Genomic DNA, 23,347 nt, shown 5'->3' with positions numbered 1-23,347 from the left:
TCAAACATACTACAAGTGACTGTATTTTTCAATAAACACTTACTGCAAGTGTGTGATACACATCATCAGCTGTCCGGCCTGCGAGATCGAGAGCTGCGTACGTGTCGTCTTTAGCACTGGGCCCAGCGGTCTGCAGAGAGGAGGGGAGGAGAACGTGAGCAGGTTCGGCTGAAGATCTTTACAGTAAGAGTTTATGAACAAAGAAATCACCTGATAGATATTTCTCTAATAACTCACCTGATAGTCACCATCATTTTCCTTTTTCTTCTTTCTCCTGCATCTGCTCACACAAAGTCGAATATTTATTCAACTCAATTCAATTCAGTTTATTTCTAGAGCACATTTAAAACAGCCGAATCTGATCAAAGTGCTGTACAGCTGAGAGGAATTGAGATAAAAAAGGCACCTCAACATTACAGCACAAGACGGTGTAATATAAAACAAAACACGCTAAAAGATAATAAAATATACAAAGTATAATTCTCCTTATTAAAATGACTAATTAGACACATGACTTAAAAAAACAAGGGTTAGATACAGTCATACGCCAAAGAGAAAAGATGGGTCTTAAGGCAAGATTTAAATTCTTCAGTAGTTGAAACAGATCAGGTAGTGTATTCGACAGTCTAGAGGCAGCTACTGAGGACGCACAGTCACCCTTGTATTTTAATCGTGAATGAATCTATCCATCAGAAACATCTTAAGAGGAATTAGTGATGAATTTATCAGCATAAATATTCTCACCTCAGCCAGAAGAGTGCAGAGAGAAGAGCTGCAAGCCCAAAAAGTCCAACTCCAACAGCCACATACACAATCAAAGAACCATGAAGGAAACCTGATAGTACCCACGCACATACACACACGCACACACAGGAATAGCAGAAGTGAAAAGATTTTTTAAAAAGAAAATCCATAGTGTATGACGTATAACAGCAGAGATCAAACATGGACATATAATCATCGCTCTCACCGTTTAAAGTGACGGACACTGCAGCTGATCTCTCAGAGCCGTGTTTATTCTGAGCCTCGCAGTAGTACTGTCCACTCTGTAGAGCTCTGTAACTCTGTCCAGATCCTACAGGTGATGATTCTTTCCCCTTAAACCAGGTGTAGTTCTCCACAGGTGGGTTAGCATCACTGCTGCAGGTCAGAGTCACTGATCTGCCCTCCACTATCTCACCAGAGGAGCTGATGGACACTGAGACGTTCTTTGGAGGATCTAGACAGTTCCATGATAAGAGTGAGGAAATCAGTTCATGATCATAATCAGTGATTTTCTTGATTCCTTTACTTTCATTAAATATCATGTGCTGCATCATCTATTGAGTTACACAATATATAAGAAAAGATAAATAAAGCTCACATCTGACGCTGAGGTTTTCAGCAGGAGAGGGGAGATGTTCATATCCTCTTACAGCACAGCTATAACTGCCTGCATCCTCACTGCTGACCCGCTGCAGGTGGACTTCATTGCTCTTGGTGGTCTTTGTGGTTAAACCATGTCTGGTTTTGTACCAGATGAATGTGGGATCAGTCAGACTGCAGGTGGTTTTACAGGTCAGAACGGCTGATTGTCCCTCTGTCACTTCTGCAGGAGCGATCACCTGAAGATCTTAAACAATGAGAGAAACATTAAATCAGGAAAGCTGTCCTGAAGCAAGGAAAGCGTCTAATTTAAAACTCTGCTCTCTCAAATTGTTTTTCAATCTAATGGCATTCATTTCAGTATTATTTTCAGTGTTTATAACCTTCTTAACTCTGGAGGCTAGTCACTTTTTGTCAAATTAATGATCAGATCAATCAGAGAAAACACTTTGTACTTTGACAAAAAATATTGACATAAGCAGTATGAATGTTTCAGAGACTCTCATTAATCAGGTATAAAACTCTCAAACCTTTTTCAGTATGAACATAATAATGACATTCATAAGTTTCAATAATCTGGTACAAAACTCTGACACTTCTGTGTGTAAAGAGAGATTATCACCTGAGTGACATACAGTGGCCCTAAAAATACTTGAACACTGAAGCCACACAAACATATGAATTTCACTACATTAGAAATCAACATTTCAAACCAAATGGCATTTATTTTAAAGAAGGATACCACAAGCACACTTTTTAAGCAAAACATTTCCCACAAAAACAGTTATTTTTAAAAATATAAAATAATAAATATACTTTTCAAAATTAGACAAAAAATTATTTGGACACTTAATATGAAGAATTTGTACAGTTAATATGATGAACTACACCACGTGTTACTCTGCTAGGAGCGTCTGTATGAAATTAAATGTAATTAGCTACATACATCCACTATAAATTAGCTTGGGAGCAGTTAAAGTTCAAAGATGAAGGACTTCTTGAGTGAAAACAGATGACATACAGACAGACCCTGAAAGCCCACTATCAGCCTGAACAGGATAATTGTGAGTAAAATCAAGAAAAACAGATGAGAAACAGCAGCAAGGATTGCTTCAGACATCAATGATACAGATACAATGTGCACAAACTATTCAAAACAGGATCAACGAGCATGGCTACAGAGGGAGAGTAGTGCAGCGGAAACCATTCATCAGCCTCAAGAATAAGAAAGCAAGGGTGAAATGTGCAAAAGAACATGCACAAAAAGAAAGCAGTTTCTGGCCATCTATCTTATTTTCAGATGAATCCTAATGGAACTTGGATGGATCTGATGTTGGAGTGTTTGTGTGGAGAAAGTCAGGATAAGAACTCCAAACACAGCACCAAGGGTATTATAAAGCACAGAGGAGGCTGGGGCTGTTTTTCCTACAGTGGTGTTGCTGAGCTTGGGTTCATTGATGGCATCATGGACTGAGGTATTCTGGATGGAAACTTGCAGAAATCAGCAAAGAAATTATTCATGAGACAGAAATGGATTTTTCAGCAGGATAATGATCCAAAGCACCAGCTGCTTTTTGAAAGAACACTTCCCAGATCACTGACCTAAACTCTATAAAGCATCCATGGTTGCAGTGGAGAAGAAATTGACAGATTGTCAATGTCAGTGGATGAACTGAAAGATTTGTTGGTTGAAACCTAAAGAAAATTCCACCAAAAGTTACAGAAACAGGCTGATTTCAGTCCCAGGCATTGTCAAGAAGTTCAGCAAAACAAAAGATGACAGACTAAACACTGGAACTGTGATCTTTAATGAAGGAACTATTGAGTGTCTACATACTTTTCCTCTAAATATTATTTTTATACTTTTAGTGTAATATATTTTTGGGAAGTGTTTTGCTTGAAAAGTTTGCTTGTGGCGTCTCTCTTGAAAATTAATGATATTATGTTTGACAGGTTGTTTTCTAATGCAATGAAGATTATAATTGTGAAATTAATTTAAAAAAAAGGTTGTCAAATTGTAAGTGTGGCTTAAGTGTCAAAGTACTTTTTAGGACCACTGTATGTAGAAAATAAAATGATTTTATTTACCTGTAACAGTGAGTGTAACTCCGGGTACACCCACCCATCGTTCTTTTTGATCATTTGTTATGACTCTGACGCAGTACATGTGTTCATCTGTTTTCTTCACATCACTCAGTCTGAGGGAGAAGTGATTCTGTTCATCTCCTAAATACTCCACTCTGCCTGAGTAACCTGATTCATTACGCAGATCAGTCGGCTCTTTATCCTCAACTGGGTTTATTAACCAAAACCTGTTCATCACTGTAAGATGTGTTGGGTGTGTGTAAGAGCCGTTCATAAACACTGTAGATCCTTTTATAGCACAGAGATTTAGTTGGCTGTATTTCACACTCCGTTCATTCCCAAGAGCTCCTGAAACATGATACATGAAAGAGGTGATTAGAGGTCATTATCCTGAGCCCCATAAAACACTGAGTTAGCTTACAGCTTCACTTCTGAACTCCGGGTTGGAGAAATAAAACCAGTTCTTTACCACTGGAAGAAAACCATGTGCAGGATTTGGACATAGCAGTGTGTTCTAAATTCAGAACTCGTAATGTGGAATTAACATTTAACAGCATCCACTACTATTCAGTCGTCACTTACGTTTGTTTTTCTTTAAATCCAGCGTCACTGATAGACAAATTGTAACAAGAATATTTCACCTGGACTTCAGGTTTTGGGGGCAGGAGATGATGTTATTGTTTATTCCATTTTCTATCTTACTAAGAGTTGAGTTAAGCACACACATATCAGTATTCAGACCTCAGATTTAACTGCAGACTTAAACACTATTCACATGTGAGAGTTATGCACGGGGGCGGAGTTTTTCAAAAACAGAGGTATGTCTTAGTTAAACGTGATTCTGACTTTGAACTTAATCCCATTTTTCTCACATAATATCAGTTCAAGGGAGGAGCAGTGTTATATTTATAATGTTACAGTTATAACAAGTATCAAAATATACTGGTGGTTAAAGTTTTATTTATTGTCTCTGGGGTGTGTAGTTGTGATGATGTTAATGTGTGACTCACCTGAGATCATGAACAGAAAGATCAGATAAAGTGGGGAAGCCATTTTGAGGGACAACATTGCTGGAGAGCTTCTATAGAAAAAAAAGGAAAACCTATAAAATTTGCTTATAATAAGTCACAACAACAACATACAACCTACTAAGCTGTTAATCCTCCTTTTCTTTGGAGAAATAATTAAGTAATGATATACAATTATCACAGCATCCATCAGAAGTCTTTCATTAGCTGAGGGATTATTTATTTTAATACCACAGTGCAGTTGAATTCTGGTTTTCTGACATCATCAGGACAGAGAAGTTTATGCTTTACATTACACAGAACATTAAATATAACAATAAACAGGTAAAAAGTATGATGTTTATGACAAATATTCACAAGCCACAAAAGAAAACCTGTACATGAATTCACTGTTACCAAATCTACTCAGAGAAGCTCACACATGCTTAAAACATTGCTTACTTGTCATGCACTAATCTGCATAGTCTTAGAATTGTCATTATTTGCATATCGGAATCTGATACTTCAAGGAGGAATTTTCTGGAAAGATGTCTAAAGTAGAATAGTACACAAAAATCACACATATTTTACAAACCAGGATGCTTTAAAACAAAAAGATGCAGTGCTATCAGTTAAGATAAAGAATCTGGTAAATATAGAATAATTATGTAGATTTATTTCTTGTGCATGAAGCTAAGCAAATATTTCGAGTTTAAATAATGCATGCACTCGTGGGACAAACAGCAGTGATGATTGATTTGTGGTCTCGCTGGTTCATAAGTTTCAATATTGTCACCAATAAACTCAATTAAACAGCAGAAGATTTTATCAGAAACTAAGGATGGAAAGAGCAGGTATATAGAAGACAAACTGAACATGAACCTCTAGCTGTATGAAACACATTTGATAAATGAATAGAGCTACATGTATTGGCCCCGATGGCCTTCCACACTACATCACCACAGTACCACCTACAGCCACAGCTACATAATCAGCCTTTCTCCTCTCTGCTCCTGGAGTACTCCTGCTCTACTAATGTCAGTGTTTTCCCTTTTCCCAACACACCTGATTCAACTCATCAGATAATTAACAGAGCAGACGTGAGTGTGTTAAAGCAGGAAAATGCTATATAAGATAACATTACTGCTGTAGCAGGACTCAGAAACATGACAATAGATGTGGGCCACATGACCAAAATATCAAATCACACTTCATACTATACATGAAGACATTTTCAGGGTAGACAATATGTATCACTATATAAACACTTGCTAGGGAACTGTCAGCAAAATTTAAAGAAAAAAAAAAAGAAGAAACTGCTACTACACTTACTACGGCCTGTCAGTAAGTCTGTGCGTTACCATGGCAACATGCAGCCTTGGCTTCTTTGGGAACTATTTCTATCGACGGAGCAAAAATAACCAAAATATTTGGCCATATTGTGTCTGACATGTCAGTTACTTGATATTAATTTTTATTAATAGAACTGTCACACTTGCAATCGTGCTGTTTATCAGTGGCCTCGTGCCTACGGCCACATCACAGCCACGCCCATATTCAGTTTAACAGCATTCTTGCTCATGTCATATTGCTTAATTGATTTTAAAAATAATTATTTATCATTAAAAAAATAAGGAAACATAAAAAATATTAGTAAAAAATTGCAGCATTTTGCCATTTTAAATATTCAATACAAATATTTTAATATTGACTTTGAAATTGTTATAAAAAATACACAAAAAGCCACAATTATCTCAGATACAATTTATCATGAAATCAGAATTATTTCCTTAATTCCCAGCACAGATGAGCGATCGGTAAAAGTTGCCAAAAGTCATGTAGCTCCCAATTTAACAACACAAACTACAACCGCATTGGAAAAACCCAACACTGAGCCTCTCTATGTTCAGGAAATGTACATATACTGAGGAATATATATTAAAATATTATTGAAATATTACTAAAATTATAAAAATAAAATATTAAACATTATGTTTTCTTACTGTGCTTTCTCGACCTTCATGTCCAGCAACCAAACTACGACTAAAGAAAAGCGTGAGAGAAAGAGTGTGTGGTTAAGAGGTGTTGCTGATGTGTGTGAAAACACCCCCTTTTGTTTCCTCTTTATTGCTGATTCAGTCCCTACTTCAGAATTGGAGAAAATAGTCAGACAAAGAAAGATAAAAGATATACATTTTTAATGAATCTAAAGAAAATGCTCTATAGTAATCTGTAGTGCTTGTGCATTTATTACCTCAGAAGTTTTATTCAAAAGCAAATTAATTACACCAGACTTTTTTTATTAAATAAGCCAAAAAAAACTTTATTAGCATTTTCAAACATGTGTTATTGCATCAGCAAGACTGTCTTTGCACCAGAGTAAAAACTATGCATGCATTGTGTACAGTACATTTTAACACATCAGTCCAATGTGTGAACAAATAAACCTATTGCCATGCCAACTGAGGAAGTGAAACAACACCCCAAACCACAAAACACACACTACACAATGTTTAAAACTGTCTGTCCTATTTTTAGGTATTATGGGTATTTATCTAATTGTGTGGTATATTTTATCTTGGGGCAGATCTCTGTGAACATGGGCACGAAAGAGGTCAGCTCAGGGAGTAAAAAAAACCCAAATATATTCAAATGTTGAATCGAGCTACTTAACCTTTAGACTCTGGACTAATGCAGCTTTAACAGGAAGTGTTGGTGTTGAATTGTCCTGTAGTGCAGTACCGCTGCTCATGAGCAGTTACTTTTCTAAATGCTAATTTCACATTTCAATCCTGTCTTCAATGCCTCCCTTCATCACTCTGAAGTTTATATTACCTACATCACATGGCTGTGAGTGTGTAGTGTGGAGAACATTTTTTCAATATCAACACACTCTACACTGAAAGTAAATACACTGCAGTTACAGAGAACATTATAGCCAGAAATAACCAGGAGTGAAGATCATTAAATTAAATACTGAAGATAATGCTGTAATATTGAAGATAATAATATAATATTTAATGCAATATTATAATACTAAATATTATACTGTAATACTAAATATAATACTATATATGATGTAGCACTTGTATATGTATTACATTTAACACTTAATGTAATACAGAATATACTACTATAATACTGTGTAATATTGAATATAATACAATAATACTGAATATGATACTCTAATACTAAATATAATACTCTAATCCTGTAGTATTGCATCAGTATAAGTTTAGGATGCTGTGACAGAAAAAAACTCACAATTCCTGAGAAAACAGATTTTTAGTTAATGGTGAATGAATGTATTAAGTATTATGAAATTGTATTATGAAAGTTAAATGTATTATGAAAGTTTCTGTTTGTGTAAGCAGAACTCAGAATAAATGTGTGTAAAGTAGTTACCCTTCGGGAACTCGAGCTGCGTCGACAACGCTTTTGGAACGCCTCTGTGTGACCACGCTCTGAATCACGCGTAATCCATCCAACGGAATCGCGTAATGTCACCGGCAGGATGACATAGCGACCCGGAAGTGTAAAAGCGCATATGGTGGAGCCGGCGCCAGCTTCTGTTGTTCAGTAAGCGCTCTATGTGTGTTTGTCTGTTTTAATGTTGTATGTCTCAGTATTATATCAATGACGAGCAAAAGCAAACAATCATTTAGACTGTGTGCTTCTCCGTGGCCAGGTTTCATTGTGGGTGGGGACAATCACAGTCTGTGTGTGGCTTGTTTGGGAGCAGGGCTCTTGAGGGAGCTGATTGCCCGCATTGCGTCTGGCTTTCGTTGCGCACGCTCTGCTCCTGGAGGGTGCTCTTTGAGGACGAGGATGAGTCTGTGCGCTGCTCAGCCCTGCTGAGAACGAGTCTGTGGACTTGCCACCACAGTCTGTCCAGTTTGAGGAGTTATTGGAGGTGGTGACTCGAGCTGTGGCTAAATTAAATATTGACTGGCCGACTGAAAAGCAGGAAGCACGCCTGCGTAGTAAATTAGATGAGCGTTTTCTGCGATCTAAGTCACTGCCTCCACACCAGGGCCTGCCTTTCTTTCACCGCGGTGTCCAGATCGTGGAACAATCCATATTCGACCTGCGCGGTTACAGGGCGATTCCCCGGGTTGAAGAGACGCTATCTCTGCGGGCTATCTCTCTCCCGGCAGTGTATCATCACTTAAGTCCCTGGTATTACCCTCCAAGCCGCTTCGGACCTCCTTGGCTTTGGTGGGCAAAGCGTGCATGGCCGCGGGCCAGGCTGGTGCTTGCTTGAACACCATGGCAGTGTTGCAGGCATACCAGGCTGACCTGCTTAAAGGATTGGATGAGGGAGATGATATAAATAATGATGACATTGTGGAACTGCGTCGTGCCACGGATTTGTCTCTCTGGGCCACTAAAGAGACCGCCAGGGCAATTGGGCGGTCTATGGCGGCCCTGGTAGCTACGGAGACACATTTGTGGCTGACTCTGTCTAATTTAAAAGAAAATGACAGGGTCTTTCTCCTGGATGCCCCGATTGTGCCGACTGGCCTGTTCGGCGACGCTGTAAATACAGACGTCGACAGGTTCCAGTCGGCGGCATTCCTGCGATTTCTCCCTCGCCGCTCTCATGGGGCTGCTCGGCAGCCTTGTACCAGCTCCTCACACCGGGAGGTCCAGAAATGGAGCGTCATCACTCGCACTCCCCCTGAAAAGAGGGAGTCAGGGTGGCGCTCCAGGTCGAGGCCAAGGGAGATGACGGATCTGAGGACCGAAAAGTCGGGACCTCTGAGGGCAGGCCCCTCTGGGGAAGGGAGGTGTACACCTCATCGTACGGTGCCCATCTCACCTCAGTGCCCTCAGGAGATCGTTTTGTCAACCCTGCCACCTCCGGTGCTTCAGGGCACGGCGGTCTCCAGCGAGCGGTTCTCTCGGCTTCCGCCCGGACACGTTGCGGTTCTGGGGGGCTCGCTACCTCCGAGGAGGTCTCTAGTCCCTGCCAGTCCTCCACTTCAGGGCACCAATCTAGCCGCTCTAAGTACGCCAGAGGTCAGTCTCGACAGACTGATTCCCTTAGTAGACTTTCTGGCAGCGTGGAAGCTTCTGCCAAATGTGTCTCAATGGGTCCTGCATACCGTAGAAAAAGGCTACAAGATTCAGTTTGGGTCTCGTCCTCCTCTATTTAGCGGGGTTTTTCCCACTCTGGTGGGCCCCGAGTAGGCTCTGGTCATGGAACGAGAAGTAGATAATTTCCTAAGGAAGGAGGCCATCGAGGTGGTCCCTCCTCTCGACAGAGAGTCGGGGATGGAGGGTTGCGTCCTATTTTAGATCTGGGTCTGCTGAACCGCTAAGTTATGAGACTCAGGTTCAAAATGTCAAACAAGTCGTGTCTCAAATCAGGTCCAAGGACTGGTTTGTCACGATAGATCTGAAGGACGCGTACTTCCACATTTCCATTCTTCCTCAGCACAGGAGGTACCTGAGGTTTGCTTTTGGGGGTGAAGCTTACCAATATCGGTTTCTTCTCTTTAGTCTTGCACTCTCACCCCGCACTTTCACCAAGTGTGTGGATGCTGCTCTGAATCCATTGCTTCTCCAGGGGATGCGCATACTCAGTTACATTGACGATTGGTTGATTTTAGCTCAATCAGAGCAGATGGCGGTTCGACATTGAGATGTCGTTCTCGCCCATATGAGAGAATTGGGGTTAAGACTAAACGCAAAGAAAAGTGTGCTTTCTCCAGTGCAGAGGACCACTTATCTAGGCGTGGTGTGGGATTCGACCACGATGCAGGCACATCTGTCTCCTGCTCGGATCGAGTCGATCATCACGGTGGTCCAGAGAGTGAGAGAAGGCCAGTCACTCACTGCTATACAGTTTCAGAGACTGTTGGGTCTGATGGCAGCTGCATCCAACGTGATATCTTTTGGCCTGCTGTACATAAGGCCGTTGCAGTGGTGGCTCAGGACCAAAGGGTTTTCCCCGAGGGGCAACCCGTTTCGCATGATCAAGGTCACGCGGCGAGGCTCACGGGCCTTAGACATGTGGAAGAAACCATGGTTCCTGTTACAAGGCCCCATGTTGGGGGCTCCATGTCGTCGCGTAACACTAATGATGGATGCCTCCCTCAAGCGCTGGGGGCTGGTCATGAGTGGCCACTCTGCCCAAGGTCTGTGGGAAGGGCCCCATCTCAATTGGCACATAAACTGCCTGGAGATGCTGGCCGTGTTTCGAGCAGTGAGACATTTTCTCCCAGACCTGAGGGGCCATCATGTGTTGGTCTGCAAGCACAACACTTCAGTGGTCTCCTACCTGAACTGGCAGGGGGGTCTGTGCTCGCACCCCCTTTACAGGCTGGTGCACCGGATCCTTCTGTGGGCCCAAGGGAAGCTGCTCTCACTGAGTGCAGTATATATCCCGGGGCATCTCAATCAGGGGGCAGACATCCTGTCGAGGCAGGGGCTGAGGCCCGGGGAATGGGGGCTCCACTCAGAGGTTTTACAGAGCACAAGTGGGTTTGTTTGCAACTCAGGAGACTTTACACTGTCCCCTCTGGTTTTCCCTCACTCACCCAGCTCCTCTTGGATTGGACGCTATGGTACAGACTTGGCCGAGGCTGCACCTGTATGCTTTCCCCCCCGAACGCTCTGCTCCCAGGAGTTCTGGAAAGGGTCCGCCGAGACGGAGTACGTCTTGTATTAGTAGCCCCTTACTGGCCGGGCCGGCCATGGTTTGCGAACCTGGTAGCCGTTCTCGAAGACGCTCCTTGGGAGATTCCCGTCAGGTGGGATCTCCTCTCTCAGGTGGGTGGTACCCTATTTCACCCTCGTCCGAAGTTATGGAGGCTGTGGCTGTGGCCCCTGAGGGGGCACAGCTAGTAGCCTCTGGTCTCTCAACCGAGGTCTTTACCATATTTATGTGACACACTCAGTTTTTATGACATCGATCAGGGGTACGGATGGTGTAATTAGTGTCGTTTAGCTTTTTCTCACATATCACATATGGACCAGAGAATCTTTGCCTGCATGGCAGAGCTAGGAACAGGGAGTAGCACCAACACAGCATCACCTGGTTGAAAACTGCACACAATACGTTTCTGGTCGTAACGGGTCTTTATCTTAGATTGAGTTACAGAAAGATGGGCTTTAGCAATATCCCAAGCCTTGTGAAGTTGCTGACCAAAAGAACTAACATAATCTTAGGTAGACACACTTTTTATATGCAAACCCAAATCTATTCCTTTTTATTGATTCAATTCTATAATCGTTCACTCAAACCTTTATATTAAACTTTCATTTTCTAATGTATTCCTGTGGCTTCAGAATAAACTCAGGACATCACTGCAGAATTGTAAGACATTTTTTTTCCCCATCACATCAACCTAAACTCACTCAACTATCAAATCCTCCTCTAGAGGGTAGTGTAGCTCTGCTGTGTGTGGAACGGAGCAGTGGACATCTTTAACTCCAGCTGTTACACTCCATAAAAATAAAACAAGCAGCTGCATATTCAAAAACAACAGCAACCTGTGAGCTCTTATGTTGACGTGCAATGAAGAGTGATGAGTGAACTGCGTTTGTCTGATCACATAACAGTCTCGATCAGATTTACAGTGTGGTATGAAATGCTTCATGTGATTTACGCTGATGATGTTGTTAGACTCCTCTCCATGTGGTGTTCAGTCAGAAGAATACGTGTTATCTTTCTTACTAATCCATTTTTTTCCCCGCATATATTTCTGATGGTTTTTATATTTCAATATATTTCTTTGTTATGTTTTGCCCAAATCTATTTCTTTATCTGTGCTGCTGCTCTGTACACAGTTTAAATCACTGGAATCACCTGATTTATGATCTGTAGCCCAGAAACCCCACAGCAACCTGCAGCTGGACACACTACAATAACAGATGCACTTCATCATTCTGACCACCAGGTGTCATTATCACACACCGCGATGAAAAGCTTTGAGTAATGAACTCTTTATCGATACAGTTGGCTGCCATCACTAGTTACTGCACTTTTTAGAAAGCGAAATTTCATTTTTTCAGCACTTTACAGGAAATATTCAGAAGGTGTTGATTAATTTTCTATAACAGCAGCTGTGATAATAGTAGTAGTAGTAGTAGTGATTTGTATGATACTCCAGTAGTACCCTGAACTTGATTATTTTCCTAACAACAATTAGCCAACAATGACCATTTTTGAGTGTGTGTGTGTGTGTGTTTGTGTGTGTGTGTTGTAGTTAATAGAAATAAAATAAGTTCATTTATTTAGCAGTTCTATCGTTGAGCAGGAAAAAGTGAGAGACTGAGTATATTACAGTTTCTAGTTTTAGATTTAGTCTTTTTTCAATCCATCTTGGCTCTACACCTTTAACATCTTACTGTCCAGAAATGTGAAGATGACCTCAGTGTACACATCACTACTCACTCTGTCCACTGAACACCAGTTATTATAATAAACAGTTATGAGCTACACAAAGAGGAAAATTAGAATCGCTGAAGATGAACAATTGACAACCTATGGTTTGGTTTAAGGAAGTGAAGATGCCCTACTTTTACATTGGGTTAATCAAGTGAAACAACAAAGCCCCCCTTTCTCAACAAATATTAACATAGGAGATAAGTCACATGTTACAAGGCCATATTTAATTATAAACATGGCCACAGCAGACACCCATGCTCTGTTTGGACAGATGAAGAAATAAAAGTTTTATTTGGCAACATCAAATGTCACTGCAACCCAAATTCACACTTAAGTCAGCATAACCCAGAAAACTTTCTGCTTGTCTTAATCCGTAGGGTTTAATATGGAGTTCGCCCACCCTTTGCAGCTATAACAGCTTCAACTCTTCTGGGAAGGCTTACCAAAAGGTTTAGGACTGTGTTTATGGGAATTTCTGACCATTCTTCTAGAAGCGCATTTGTGAGGTCAGGCATTGATGTTGGACGAGAAGTCTCCACTCTAATTCATCCCAAAGGTGTTCTATCGGGTTGAGGTCAGGACTCTGTGGAGGCCAGTCAAGTTCCTCCACACCAAACTTGCTCATCCATGTCTTTATGGACCTTGCTTTGTGCACTGGTGCACAGTCATGTTGTAACACCAAGGGGCCATCCCCAAACTCTTCCCACAAAGTTGGGAGCATGAAATTGTCCAAAATGTCTTGGTATGTCTTGGCCAAGCCCAACCCCTGAAAAACAACCGCACACGATAATCCACCTCCATCAAACTTTACACTTGGCACAATGCAGTCAGGCAAGTACCTTTCTCCTGGCAACCGCCAAACCCAGACTCATCCATCGGATTGCCAGAGAACATGTCTCCACTGCTCTAGGGTCCAGTGGTGGCGTGTTTTACACCACTGCATCCCACGCTTTGCATTGCACTTGGTGATGTAAGGCTTGGATGCAGCTGCTTGGCCATGGAAACCCATACAATGAAGCTCTCTATGCACTGTTCTCGAGCTAATCTGAAGGCCACACGAAGTTTGGAGGTCTGTAGCTATTGACTCTGCAGAAAGTTGGCAACTTCTGCGCACTGTACGCCTCAGCATGCGCTGACCCCGCTCTGTGATTTTACATGACCTACCACTTCATGGCTGAGTTGCTGTTGTTCCCAACTGCTTCCACTTTATTATAATACAGCTAACAGTTGACCGTGGAATATTTAGTAGTGAGGAAATTTCACGAATGGACTTATTGCACAGGTGGCAACCTCTCACGGTACCACACTTGAATTCACTGAGCTCCTGAGAGAGACCCATTCTTTCACAAATGTTTGTAGAAGCAGTCTGCATGCCTAGGTGCTTGATTTTATACACCTGTGGCCATGGAAGTGATTGGAACACCTGAATTCAATGATTTGGAGGGGTGTCCAAAACCTTTGGCAATATAGTATATAGTAGTATATATATATATATATATATATATATATATATATATATATATATATATGTATATTACTATATACTATAATATAGTATATAGTAGTATGTGTATATATATATATATATATATATATATATATATATATATATATATATATATATATATATATATATATATAATGATATTTTATATATTATTTGAATGAGCTTAGCCTCGTCTCCATTTCTGAAGAAGAGACTAATTCAACAGAAAAGGAAACAAAATGGTGGTTGGATGTTGGACGTAGTTAAGGAGGCAAAGTAAGAAAATATAGTCCAATATATTTTAGATAATAAATGCACTCATAAGACTAATATCTACATTTCCTGAACATGAAAAGTCTCAGTGTAGTTTTTTTTAAAGCAGTTAAGTTTGTGTAGCTGACTTTCAGAAGCGTTTAATGGTCACCTGTCAGTGCTGTGAGACAAAGATTTAGAATATTGACTTTATGACGAACAATGGCTGAGATAATTGTGGTAACGTCAGTATTTTTTTTTTTATTAACACATTTAAACTCTGATTGGAGGCGAAAGATTAAATGTTAAAATATTTGTACTAAATATGTAAAATTGCAAAAGATATTTAGATATTTATATTTTTTCTCATTTTCAGTGGCAAATAATAATATTTTATGATAAATAAAATGAACTTTTTTTTGCTATTTTGCAGTTTGTCATAAAACTGTTTATATTTTGATACTTAACTTGTACTCTAATATGTCTACAAGTAGCATGATATTTTTTAGATATTTTGGACCTACTTCCTCGTACTTTGATTCTGAGTCCTGCTACAGGAGTAATCTTGTCTTGTCTCATATAGTGTTTTTGTCTTATATAGCATTTTCCTGCTTTAACACACTTACCTCTGCTTTGTTAATTATCTGCTGAGTTCAATCAGGTGTGTTGGGAAAAGGGAAAACACTGACATTTACAGGAATTTACAGGAGGCATCGGGATAGAGGAGCAGGACCTGGTCTCCAGGCTGGAACTCTCGGGGTTGTGCGGGACGATTGGAGGTCCTCCTGTGTTCTTGCTGGGAAGCCTCCATATGCTCCCGGACAATGGGAATTACCCGGTCAATCCGTTCTTGCATCTCCTAATGTAATCGTTGAGGGAGCACTAGGGGGAGGGTTACTTTTCCCATGCCTCCCGGGCCACGTCCAGTGACTCCTAGCTGCCCACTTCCTGGTTCACTGGGGACTCCTGTACTACAAGACAGAGCGGCGAGGCCAGTCCTGCGAGCTGCTTGTGGTCCCCCGCAGCCAAACCGAAGCCCTCATCAACCTGGCCCACTCACATCCACTGGGGGAACATCTGGTGGAACACAACACCCTGGAGAATCTGAAGGATCACTTCCTCTGGCCTGGGATGGACGCTGAGGTCCATGTGTTCTGCCAGCAGTGCCCCCAGTTTCGAAGGACTACATCCTAGAAGCTTGCTCCCATGCCCCTCATCCCTCTCCCCATTATCGGCATCCGCTTCGAGAGGATAGACATGGTCCTCGTGAGGCTGATGCCGAAGTCTGCCTGGGGCCACGAATACATGCTGGTCATCGTGGACTACGCCACTCAATACCCTGAGGCAGTCCCACTTCGGAAGGCCACCTCCCGGGACATCGTCTGTGAGCTTCTGCTCCTATTCAGCCGGGTTGGAATCCCAAAGGACATCCTCACCGACCAAGGTGCGCCCTTTATATCAAAACTAATGTTGGATCTGTGTTGGCTGTTGCAGATGAAGCACCTGGGGATGTCCATCTACCACTCCCAGAAAGATGGGCTGTTGGAACATTTCAACTAAACATTGAAGAAGATGCTCTGGAGGGTGGTTGATGAGGAGGGGAGGAACTGGGAACTTCTCCTCCCCTCCGTCCTCTTTGCCATCCGAAAGACCCCCGAGGCATCCACCGGGTTCACCCCCTTTGAGCTCTTCTTCGGACGGCGACCTCGAGTGGTAGATGGACATCCCCAGGTGCTTCATCTGCAACAGCCAACACAGATCCAACATTAGTTTTGATATAAAGGGCGCACCTTGGTCGGTGAGGATGTCCTTTGGGATTCCAACCCGGCTGAATAGGAGCAGAAGCTCACAGACGATGTCCCGGGAGGTGGCCTTCCGAAGTGGGACTGCCTCAGGGTATTGAGTGGCGTAGTCCACGATGACCAGCATGTATTCGTGGCCCCAGGCAGACTTCGGCATCAGCCTCACGAGGACCATGTCTATCCTCTCGAAGCGGATGCCGATAATGGGGAGAGGGATGAGGGGCATGGGAGCAAGCTTCTAGGATGTAGTCCTTCGAAACTGGGGGCACTGCTGGCAGAACACATGGACCTCAGCGTCCATCCCAGGCCAGAGGAAGTGATCCTTCAGATTCTCCAGGGTGTTGTGTTCCACCAGATGTTCCCCCAGTGGATGTGAGTGGGCCAGGTTGATGAGGGCTTCGGTTTGGCTGCGGGGGACCACAAGCAGCTCGCAGGACTGGCCTCGCCGCTCTGTCTTGTAGTACAGGAGTCCCCAGTGAACCAGGAAGTGGGCAGCTAGGAGTCACTGCTCGGGATTCTGAAGGACCCCTTCGATGACTTGCAACTGGCCCCAACAGTTCTTCAGTCTGGCATCATCCATCTGCTCCTGGCAGAAATTCCCCTCCCGGGCGACCTGGGAAAACACAGAAGTGACAGGGTTAGTAGGGATGGAGATCTCACCTGCTGAGGTCGCCTCAGCGTCTCCTTTGCCCCGGTCCAAGCAGGCCCACCGGACCCGCAGCCACGTTGCTTTGGTTCTGCGTCTCCTTGGTGATCTGGGGCTTCATGTCTCATGCTGACTCGGGCCGCTGGTACCTCGCGGATGTCCCCTTGCACACCGGTGTCTGTCAGGGAGCCATTGGCCTTGGGGTTGGACAGGAGGGAAGACCGGGCCAGGGTGACGGTGCTCCCTGAGTCAAGTCAAGTCAAGTGGAGTTTATTGTCATTTCAGCCGTATACAAGTACACAGTGAAACGAAACAACGTTTCTCCAGGACTAAGGTGCCACATAAGACAACACAGAACAACACAGAACTACGGGGACTACATAAATTACATAAATTAAACGTAAACTGCACAAGTGCAAACATGTGCAGACAGCACAAGACAGAACAGACAGTACATAACTACGACGCAGACCAGTACACAGTCCTGTTGAAAGTGATAAAGTGACAGTAGTGCAAATATTACAGCTGAGGTAGTGTAGACAGTGTAAATATAGTAGTAGCAGCAATAAAAAAACATGTGCAAAAGCAGTGCATGTGCATAGAGGATGTTCCGTTGTGTGTGTATATATGTATGTATGCGTGAGTTCCTTGGACCAGTTCAGATGTGTGTGTGTGTGTGTTCTTTCAGTCCAGTTCTAGGTATTTAGGAGTCTGATGGCATGAGGGAAGAAACTGTTGCACAGTCTGGTTGTGAGGGCCCGAATGCTTTGGTACCATTTACCAGACGGCAGGAGGATCATCCACAATGCTGGTGGCTTTGCGGATGCGGCGAGAGGTGTAAATGTCTGTGATGGAGGGAAGAGAGACCCCGATGATCTTCTCAGCTGTCCTCACTATCCGCTGCAGGGTCTTGCGATCTGAAACAGTGCAATTCCCAAACCAGGCAGTGATGCAGCTGCGCAGGATGCTCTCGATAGTCCCTCTGTAGAACATGGTGAGGATGGAGGGTGGAAGATGTTCTTTCCTCAGCCTTCGCAAAAAGTACAGGCACTGCTGGGCTTTCTTTATTATGGAGCTGGTGTTGAGCGACCAGGTGAGGTTCTCCGCCAGGTGAACACCAAGAAACTTGGTGCACTTGACGATCTCCACGGAGGATGTTCAGCGGAGAGTGGTCATTCTGTGCTCTTCTGAAGTCAACAACCATCTCTTTAGTTTTGTCCACGTTCAGGGACAGGTTGTTGGCTTTGCACCAGTCCGTTAGCCGCTGCACCTCCTCTCTGTATGCTGACTCGTTGTTCTTGCTGATGAGACCCACCACGGAGGTGTCATCGGCGAACTTGATGATATGATTCGAGCTGTGCATTGCTACACAGTCGTGAGTCAGCAGAGTGAACAGCAATGGACTGAGCACACAGCCCTGTGGGGCCCCAGTGTTCAGTGTGGTGGTGTTGGAGATGCTGTTCCCCATCTGGACTGACTGAGGTCTCCCAGTCAGGAAGTCCAGGATCCAGTTGCAGAGGGAGGTGTTCAGGCCCAGCAGGTTCAGCTTTCCGATCAAGTGCTGAGGAATGATTGTGTTGAATGCTGAACTGAAGTCTATGAACAGCATTCTAACATAAGTGTCTTTATTGTCCAGGTGGGTGAGGGCCAGATGGAGGGTGGTGGTGATGGCATCATCTGTTGAGCGGTTGGGGCGGTAAGCAAATTGCAGGGGGTCCAGTGAGGGAGGCAGCAGGGTCTTGACGTGCCTCATGACGAGCCTCTCGAAGCACTTCATGATGATGGGTGTAAGTGCAACGGGACAGTAGTCATTGAGGCAGGACACTGAAGACTTCTTTGTCACGGGGACGATGGTGGTGGCCTTGAAGCTGGTCGGGACAACGGTGCTGCACAGGGAGGTGTTGAAGATGTCCGTGAAAACATCTGCCAACTGGTCTGCACATCCCCTGAGCACCCTGCCAGGAATGTTGTCTGGTCCAGCAGCCTTCCGTGGGTTGACTCTGTGTAGAGTCTTCCTCACGTCAGCCGTGGTTAGACGCAGCACCTGGTCATTGGGAGAAGGGGTGATCTTCCTCGCCTCGAGTCTAGGAGGGCCTGCCTTTGACCTCGACAGGGATAGTAGGGAGGCTGGGAGGGGCGACTGTGGCTCGCTGGATGCGCCCTCCAGGGCTTGTCAGCATGTTGTGGGCAGCGGGTCTGGTGTGGTGGGCATGCACTCCATAGGCAGAGAGATTTTAGCTGGGTCTCCCATCCCCTTAGGAGTGCTGTTCAAGGCGACTCATCAGCAAAGGCTTGGAGTACTCTCATCGCTCGCCCCTGCCAATATCCAGGATGGCCAACACTTGCTCCAGTGTCTCCATCATCTCCTGGGGTTGCAGGCACCCTTCAGGCCTACAGTTTTTCGTTCTTCGGGCAGCAGTGCCCTCGGGAACCGGTCCATGGCCACCTTGTCGACGACCTTGGCAGCAGAGAGAGTCTCCGGCTGTAGCCACCAACGGGCGATGCATAGGAGCATGTCCATTTATGTAAAGGCACAACGGTCACTCTCAAATGGGGCGGAGGTCGCTGAGCAGAGGTTTGCTCTTGTCTTCCTTGCTGACGTCGGCCTCTAAGTGAGAGACAGACACAGATCAGTGCACTGCATCAACTCACCTAATCTACCTTGAGAGCAGCTGCTGGCTCCTTTTATATTCTCCAGTCTTCTGCTGGAGGGTAAATGATTGCTGCTCCAATCACTGGCTGCCAGCCGAGTTGAATTTCCTCACTCTGCCTTGCAGCCATGCGCACTCGAGCTCTCCAAAACAACTGCTGCTCTCTGTTCAGCACCCTGTCGGCAGTCGTGCGAGGAGAGTTGTGCTTCTTTTGTGCGCAGGCTGCTTTAACTTTAACTTTAACAACTTTGATGATTTATCAAACATTTCTTTCCTTTTGAAAGTCCTAGAACATTCTGTTGTTTCTCAATTACACAATCACCTCAGTACTAACAATCTTTTCGAGCCCCTTCAGTCGGGTTTCTGTAATCTCCACAGTACTGAAACAGCTTTTGTTAAGGTCACTAATGACTTGCTAATGGCTTGTGATTCTGGTTCAATTTCTATCCTCGTCCTTCTTGATCTCAGTGCCGCTTTTGACACTGTTGAGCGCGCTCTTTTACTTACCTCTCTTGGAACTGTCTTTAGTGTCTCAGCGACTGCTTTGAATTGTTTTAGAGCCTATCTCTCAGATCGTAGGCAGTTTGTCTCGCTTGGTGGATGCAGGTCAGAAATGGGTTCAGTTCGCTGTGATGTCCCTCAGGGTTCAATCTTGAGCCCCTTACTTTTTAGCATTTATATTTTTCCTCTTGTTCAACTCTTAAGATCTCTCGGTCTTGATTATCATTTTTATGCAGATGACACACAGATTTACACTCATTCTAAACCTGGTGATAACGTGGCAGTCACTTTTCTTTCACATTGTATTTCTGAGCTAAAAATATGAATGGCTCAAAATTTTCTCTGTCTTAACAGTAATAAGACTGAAGTAATGCTCATTGGCTCTCCTTACCAGCTTCGTAATGAAGGCTCTTTAAATTTAACAATGGATGGCTCTGCTTTAGAATTTCAAACAAAATTAAAAAAACCTAGGAGTTATATTTGATGCAAGTCTGTCTTTTGTTCCACATGTGCAGAATACTGTTAAAACATCCTTCTTTCATCTCAGAAATATTGCAAGATATTGGCCCATGTTATCTTTTTCTGTGGCTGAAAAGTTGATCAACACTTTTGTCTTCTCTCACATTGATTATTGCAATGCGCTCCTTACTGGGGTCTCTAAGTCTACAATAAATAAACTGCAGTATGTGCAAAAGTCTGCAGCTAGAATCTTGACTAGGTCCAGGACAAGTGATCACATCACTCCTATTTTGGAATCCTTGCACTGGCTCCCTGTCAGGTTTCATGTAGATTTTAAAATTCTTATGTTTACACACAAGGCTTTGCATGGTTTGACTCCTCAGTATTTGGCTGAGCTTTTAACCCATTAAACCCCAAAACGTGGTCTTTTACCTGTCCCTCAGACTCGTTTGCGTACTATGGGTGATAGCACCTTCTCTTCAGTCGTGGCCTAATGGATAGAGAGTCGGACTTGCAACCCGAAGGTGAACCTGAAGGTTGTGGGTTCGAGTCTCGGTTCCGGCAGGGATTGTAGGTGGGGGGAGTGAATGACCAGCGCTCTCTCCCACCCTCAATACCACGACTGAGGTGAGACCCTTGAGCAGGGCACCGTACCCCCAAACTGCTCCCCGGGCGCCGCAGCAAAAAAGGCTGCCCACTGCTCCGGGTGTGTGTGTGTGTTCACGGTGTGTGTGTGTTCACTACTGTGTGTGTGCACTTGGATGGGTTAAATGCAGAGCACAAATTCCGAGTATAGGTCACCATACTTGGCCACAAGTCACTTCACTTCACTTCTTATGCTTTAAAACTGTGGAACTCACTACCATCTGATCTTAGAGAAGCCCAATCTCTTAGTACATTTAAATCTTCTCTTAAAACTTATTTCTTTAAGATTGTTTTTACTTGATTACTTTGTTTTAATTATTAATTAATTAAAAATGTATTAATTAATGTATTATTATTATTATTATTATTATTATTGTATAAAATATCAGATTACGTACTGGATAAGATCAGCGCTATAAAATGCTGGACACCACGTGTAACTGCACTCACAGTCTAAGTAATGTGCATATCAAACATCTCCACTTTTTATGTGCAAGTTTATTTAAGTGTGTTAAAGCCGCTGTAACATGGAGTTTCTCTCTATGACTGAGCACTATACACATGCAGAAGATCACACAGAGTTTATTTATGTTTAGGACTTACTTTAGGTATGAAATTTTATACTTTGTAAAAGCTTACAGTCAAAATGAAAACTGTTGCAGGATCCCTGTGTTCATTCTTTAAGGATGAGTACTTTGAGTATTTTGGGAAGTAACAGTACTTTTACTTGAGTATGATATTTCAGTACTGTTTCCATCTAAAAACTCCACAGCAGCCTGCAGCAGGATGCAGTACAATAACAGATGCACATCATCCCTTTGACCACCAGGTGTCACTATCACCCACTGCAATGAAAAACTTTGGGTAATGAATCGATAGAGTAGGAAGGAAAGCTTCATTCTGCCATCACGAAACATTTTCAGCACTTTAATGTAAATATTCAGAGTTTTTCCCCACTATAATGCAGATCAAAACTTTAAGTTTAATATAAAATAAATTAAACCTATGTTAAATACACTTCTGGATTGTCCTTACTCCAGAAGTGTGTGTCAGAGAGAAAGTGTAAATAATTAATTTTTAAGACAGAATATTTCTGTGAGGTTGCTGTGAAAGTTTTTCCTTTATCAATAATAACTGTCATGTGATTAGAGAAATCACTCACACAGACCCAAAGCATAATTTTTATAATTGATACGACACCAAATTTACGTCTATCTGCTCCAAATCTCAATAGTGACATGAGCACTTCACATACAAAGTGATATAATATGTTTATTTGGAGTGAGACAAATTTAAACAACAATGTATATGAACAGCTTTGGCTAGTTTAAGTGTCTGTAGTGCGATATATACAAGCACTTTATCCTGGTCAGAGTCACAGTGAATCAGGAGTCTATTCCAGAAACATTGGGTGCCAATCAGGACCTATAACTATTACAGCACACACACACTGTTTAATTTCTTACTTAACACACATTCTCTGGTGAATATTTACATTCTGGACTTCAGTTGAGCCTCAATGCCTTTAATCACTTCAAATATTCACAAAAAAGAAACAATCACTAACAAGTGAAAACTCAACAGCTGACTGGAACAGTCCTAACCTGCTGGCAGTAGAAAAAAGCACTTCACACACTGCTATAAAATGATTAAAGCTGCTTTAAATGTCTGTGAGTTGCTGATGTTGCTGGTGTAAAGGAGCGATTCAGTTTCTCTGTTTCAGTGAGGAGCTCTCTCTATTCATCAGCTGTTTCGGGACTCATCATGTTCTTCAAAGTCTGAAAGAGAACACACACAAACATCAGAAACGTGTGTTACAGCAGAACATTACTAACATTTATTTACACCAGTCATCATCACACACTCTCTGATTTACTTTTATTAATATTACTGATTAAGAAATAAATATAAATTTACTGTTGTAGCTCTGACATCTTCAAATTACAATAAGTAATATGTTCACATTACTCTAATCTAACGGTGGTTTTGTGTTTAAAAGCTAAAACTCACTGCTGCAGTCTAGTAGTCAGAGGATGTGGGTGTATCAGCA

General features: G+C 42.9%; 1 protein-coding gene across 1 annotated transcript in view; it reads right to left on the bottom strand.

The window, feature by feature from the left end:
* Positions 1-469: 469 nt before the first annotated feature.
* Positions 470-23,347, bottom strand: part of LOC113537676 (sialoadhesin-like) — a 48,290-nt gene continuing 25,412 nt past the window's right edge. The window contains exons 12-13 of the mRNA XM_053229672.1: positions 12,809-12,814; positions 470-1,219 (exon numbers count right to left, since the gene is read on the bottom strand). Coding sequence (XP_053085647.1) covers positions 741-1,219; positions 12,809-12,814 — 485 coding nt within the window. The 3' untranslated portion in view covers positions 470-740. The remainder of the gene's footprint in view (positions 1,220-12,808; positions 12,815-23,347) is intronic.

Source organism: Pangasianodon hypophthalmus, chromosome 26, assembly GCF_027358585.1.
Source record: "Pangasianodon hypophthalmus isolate fPanHyp1 chromosome 26, fPanHyp1.pri, whole genome shotgun sequence".
Classification (NCBI taxonomy): Eukaryota; Metazoa; Chordata; class Actinopteri; order Siluriformes; family Pangasiidae; genus Pangasianodon; species Pangasianodon hypophthalmus.
This window is presented reverse-complemented; position numbering and strand designations above follow the sequence as displayed.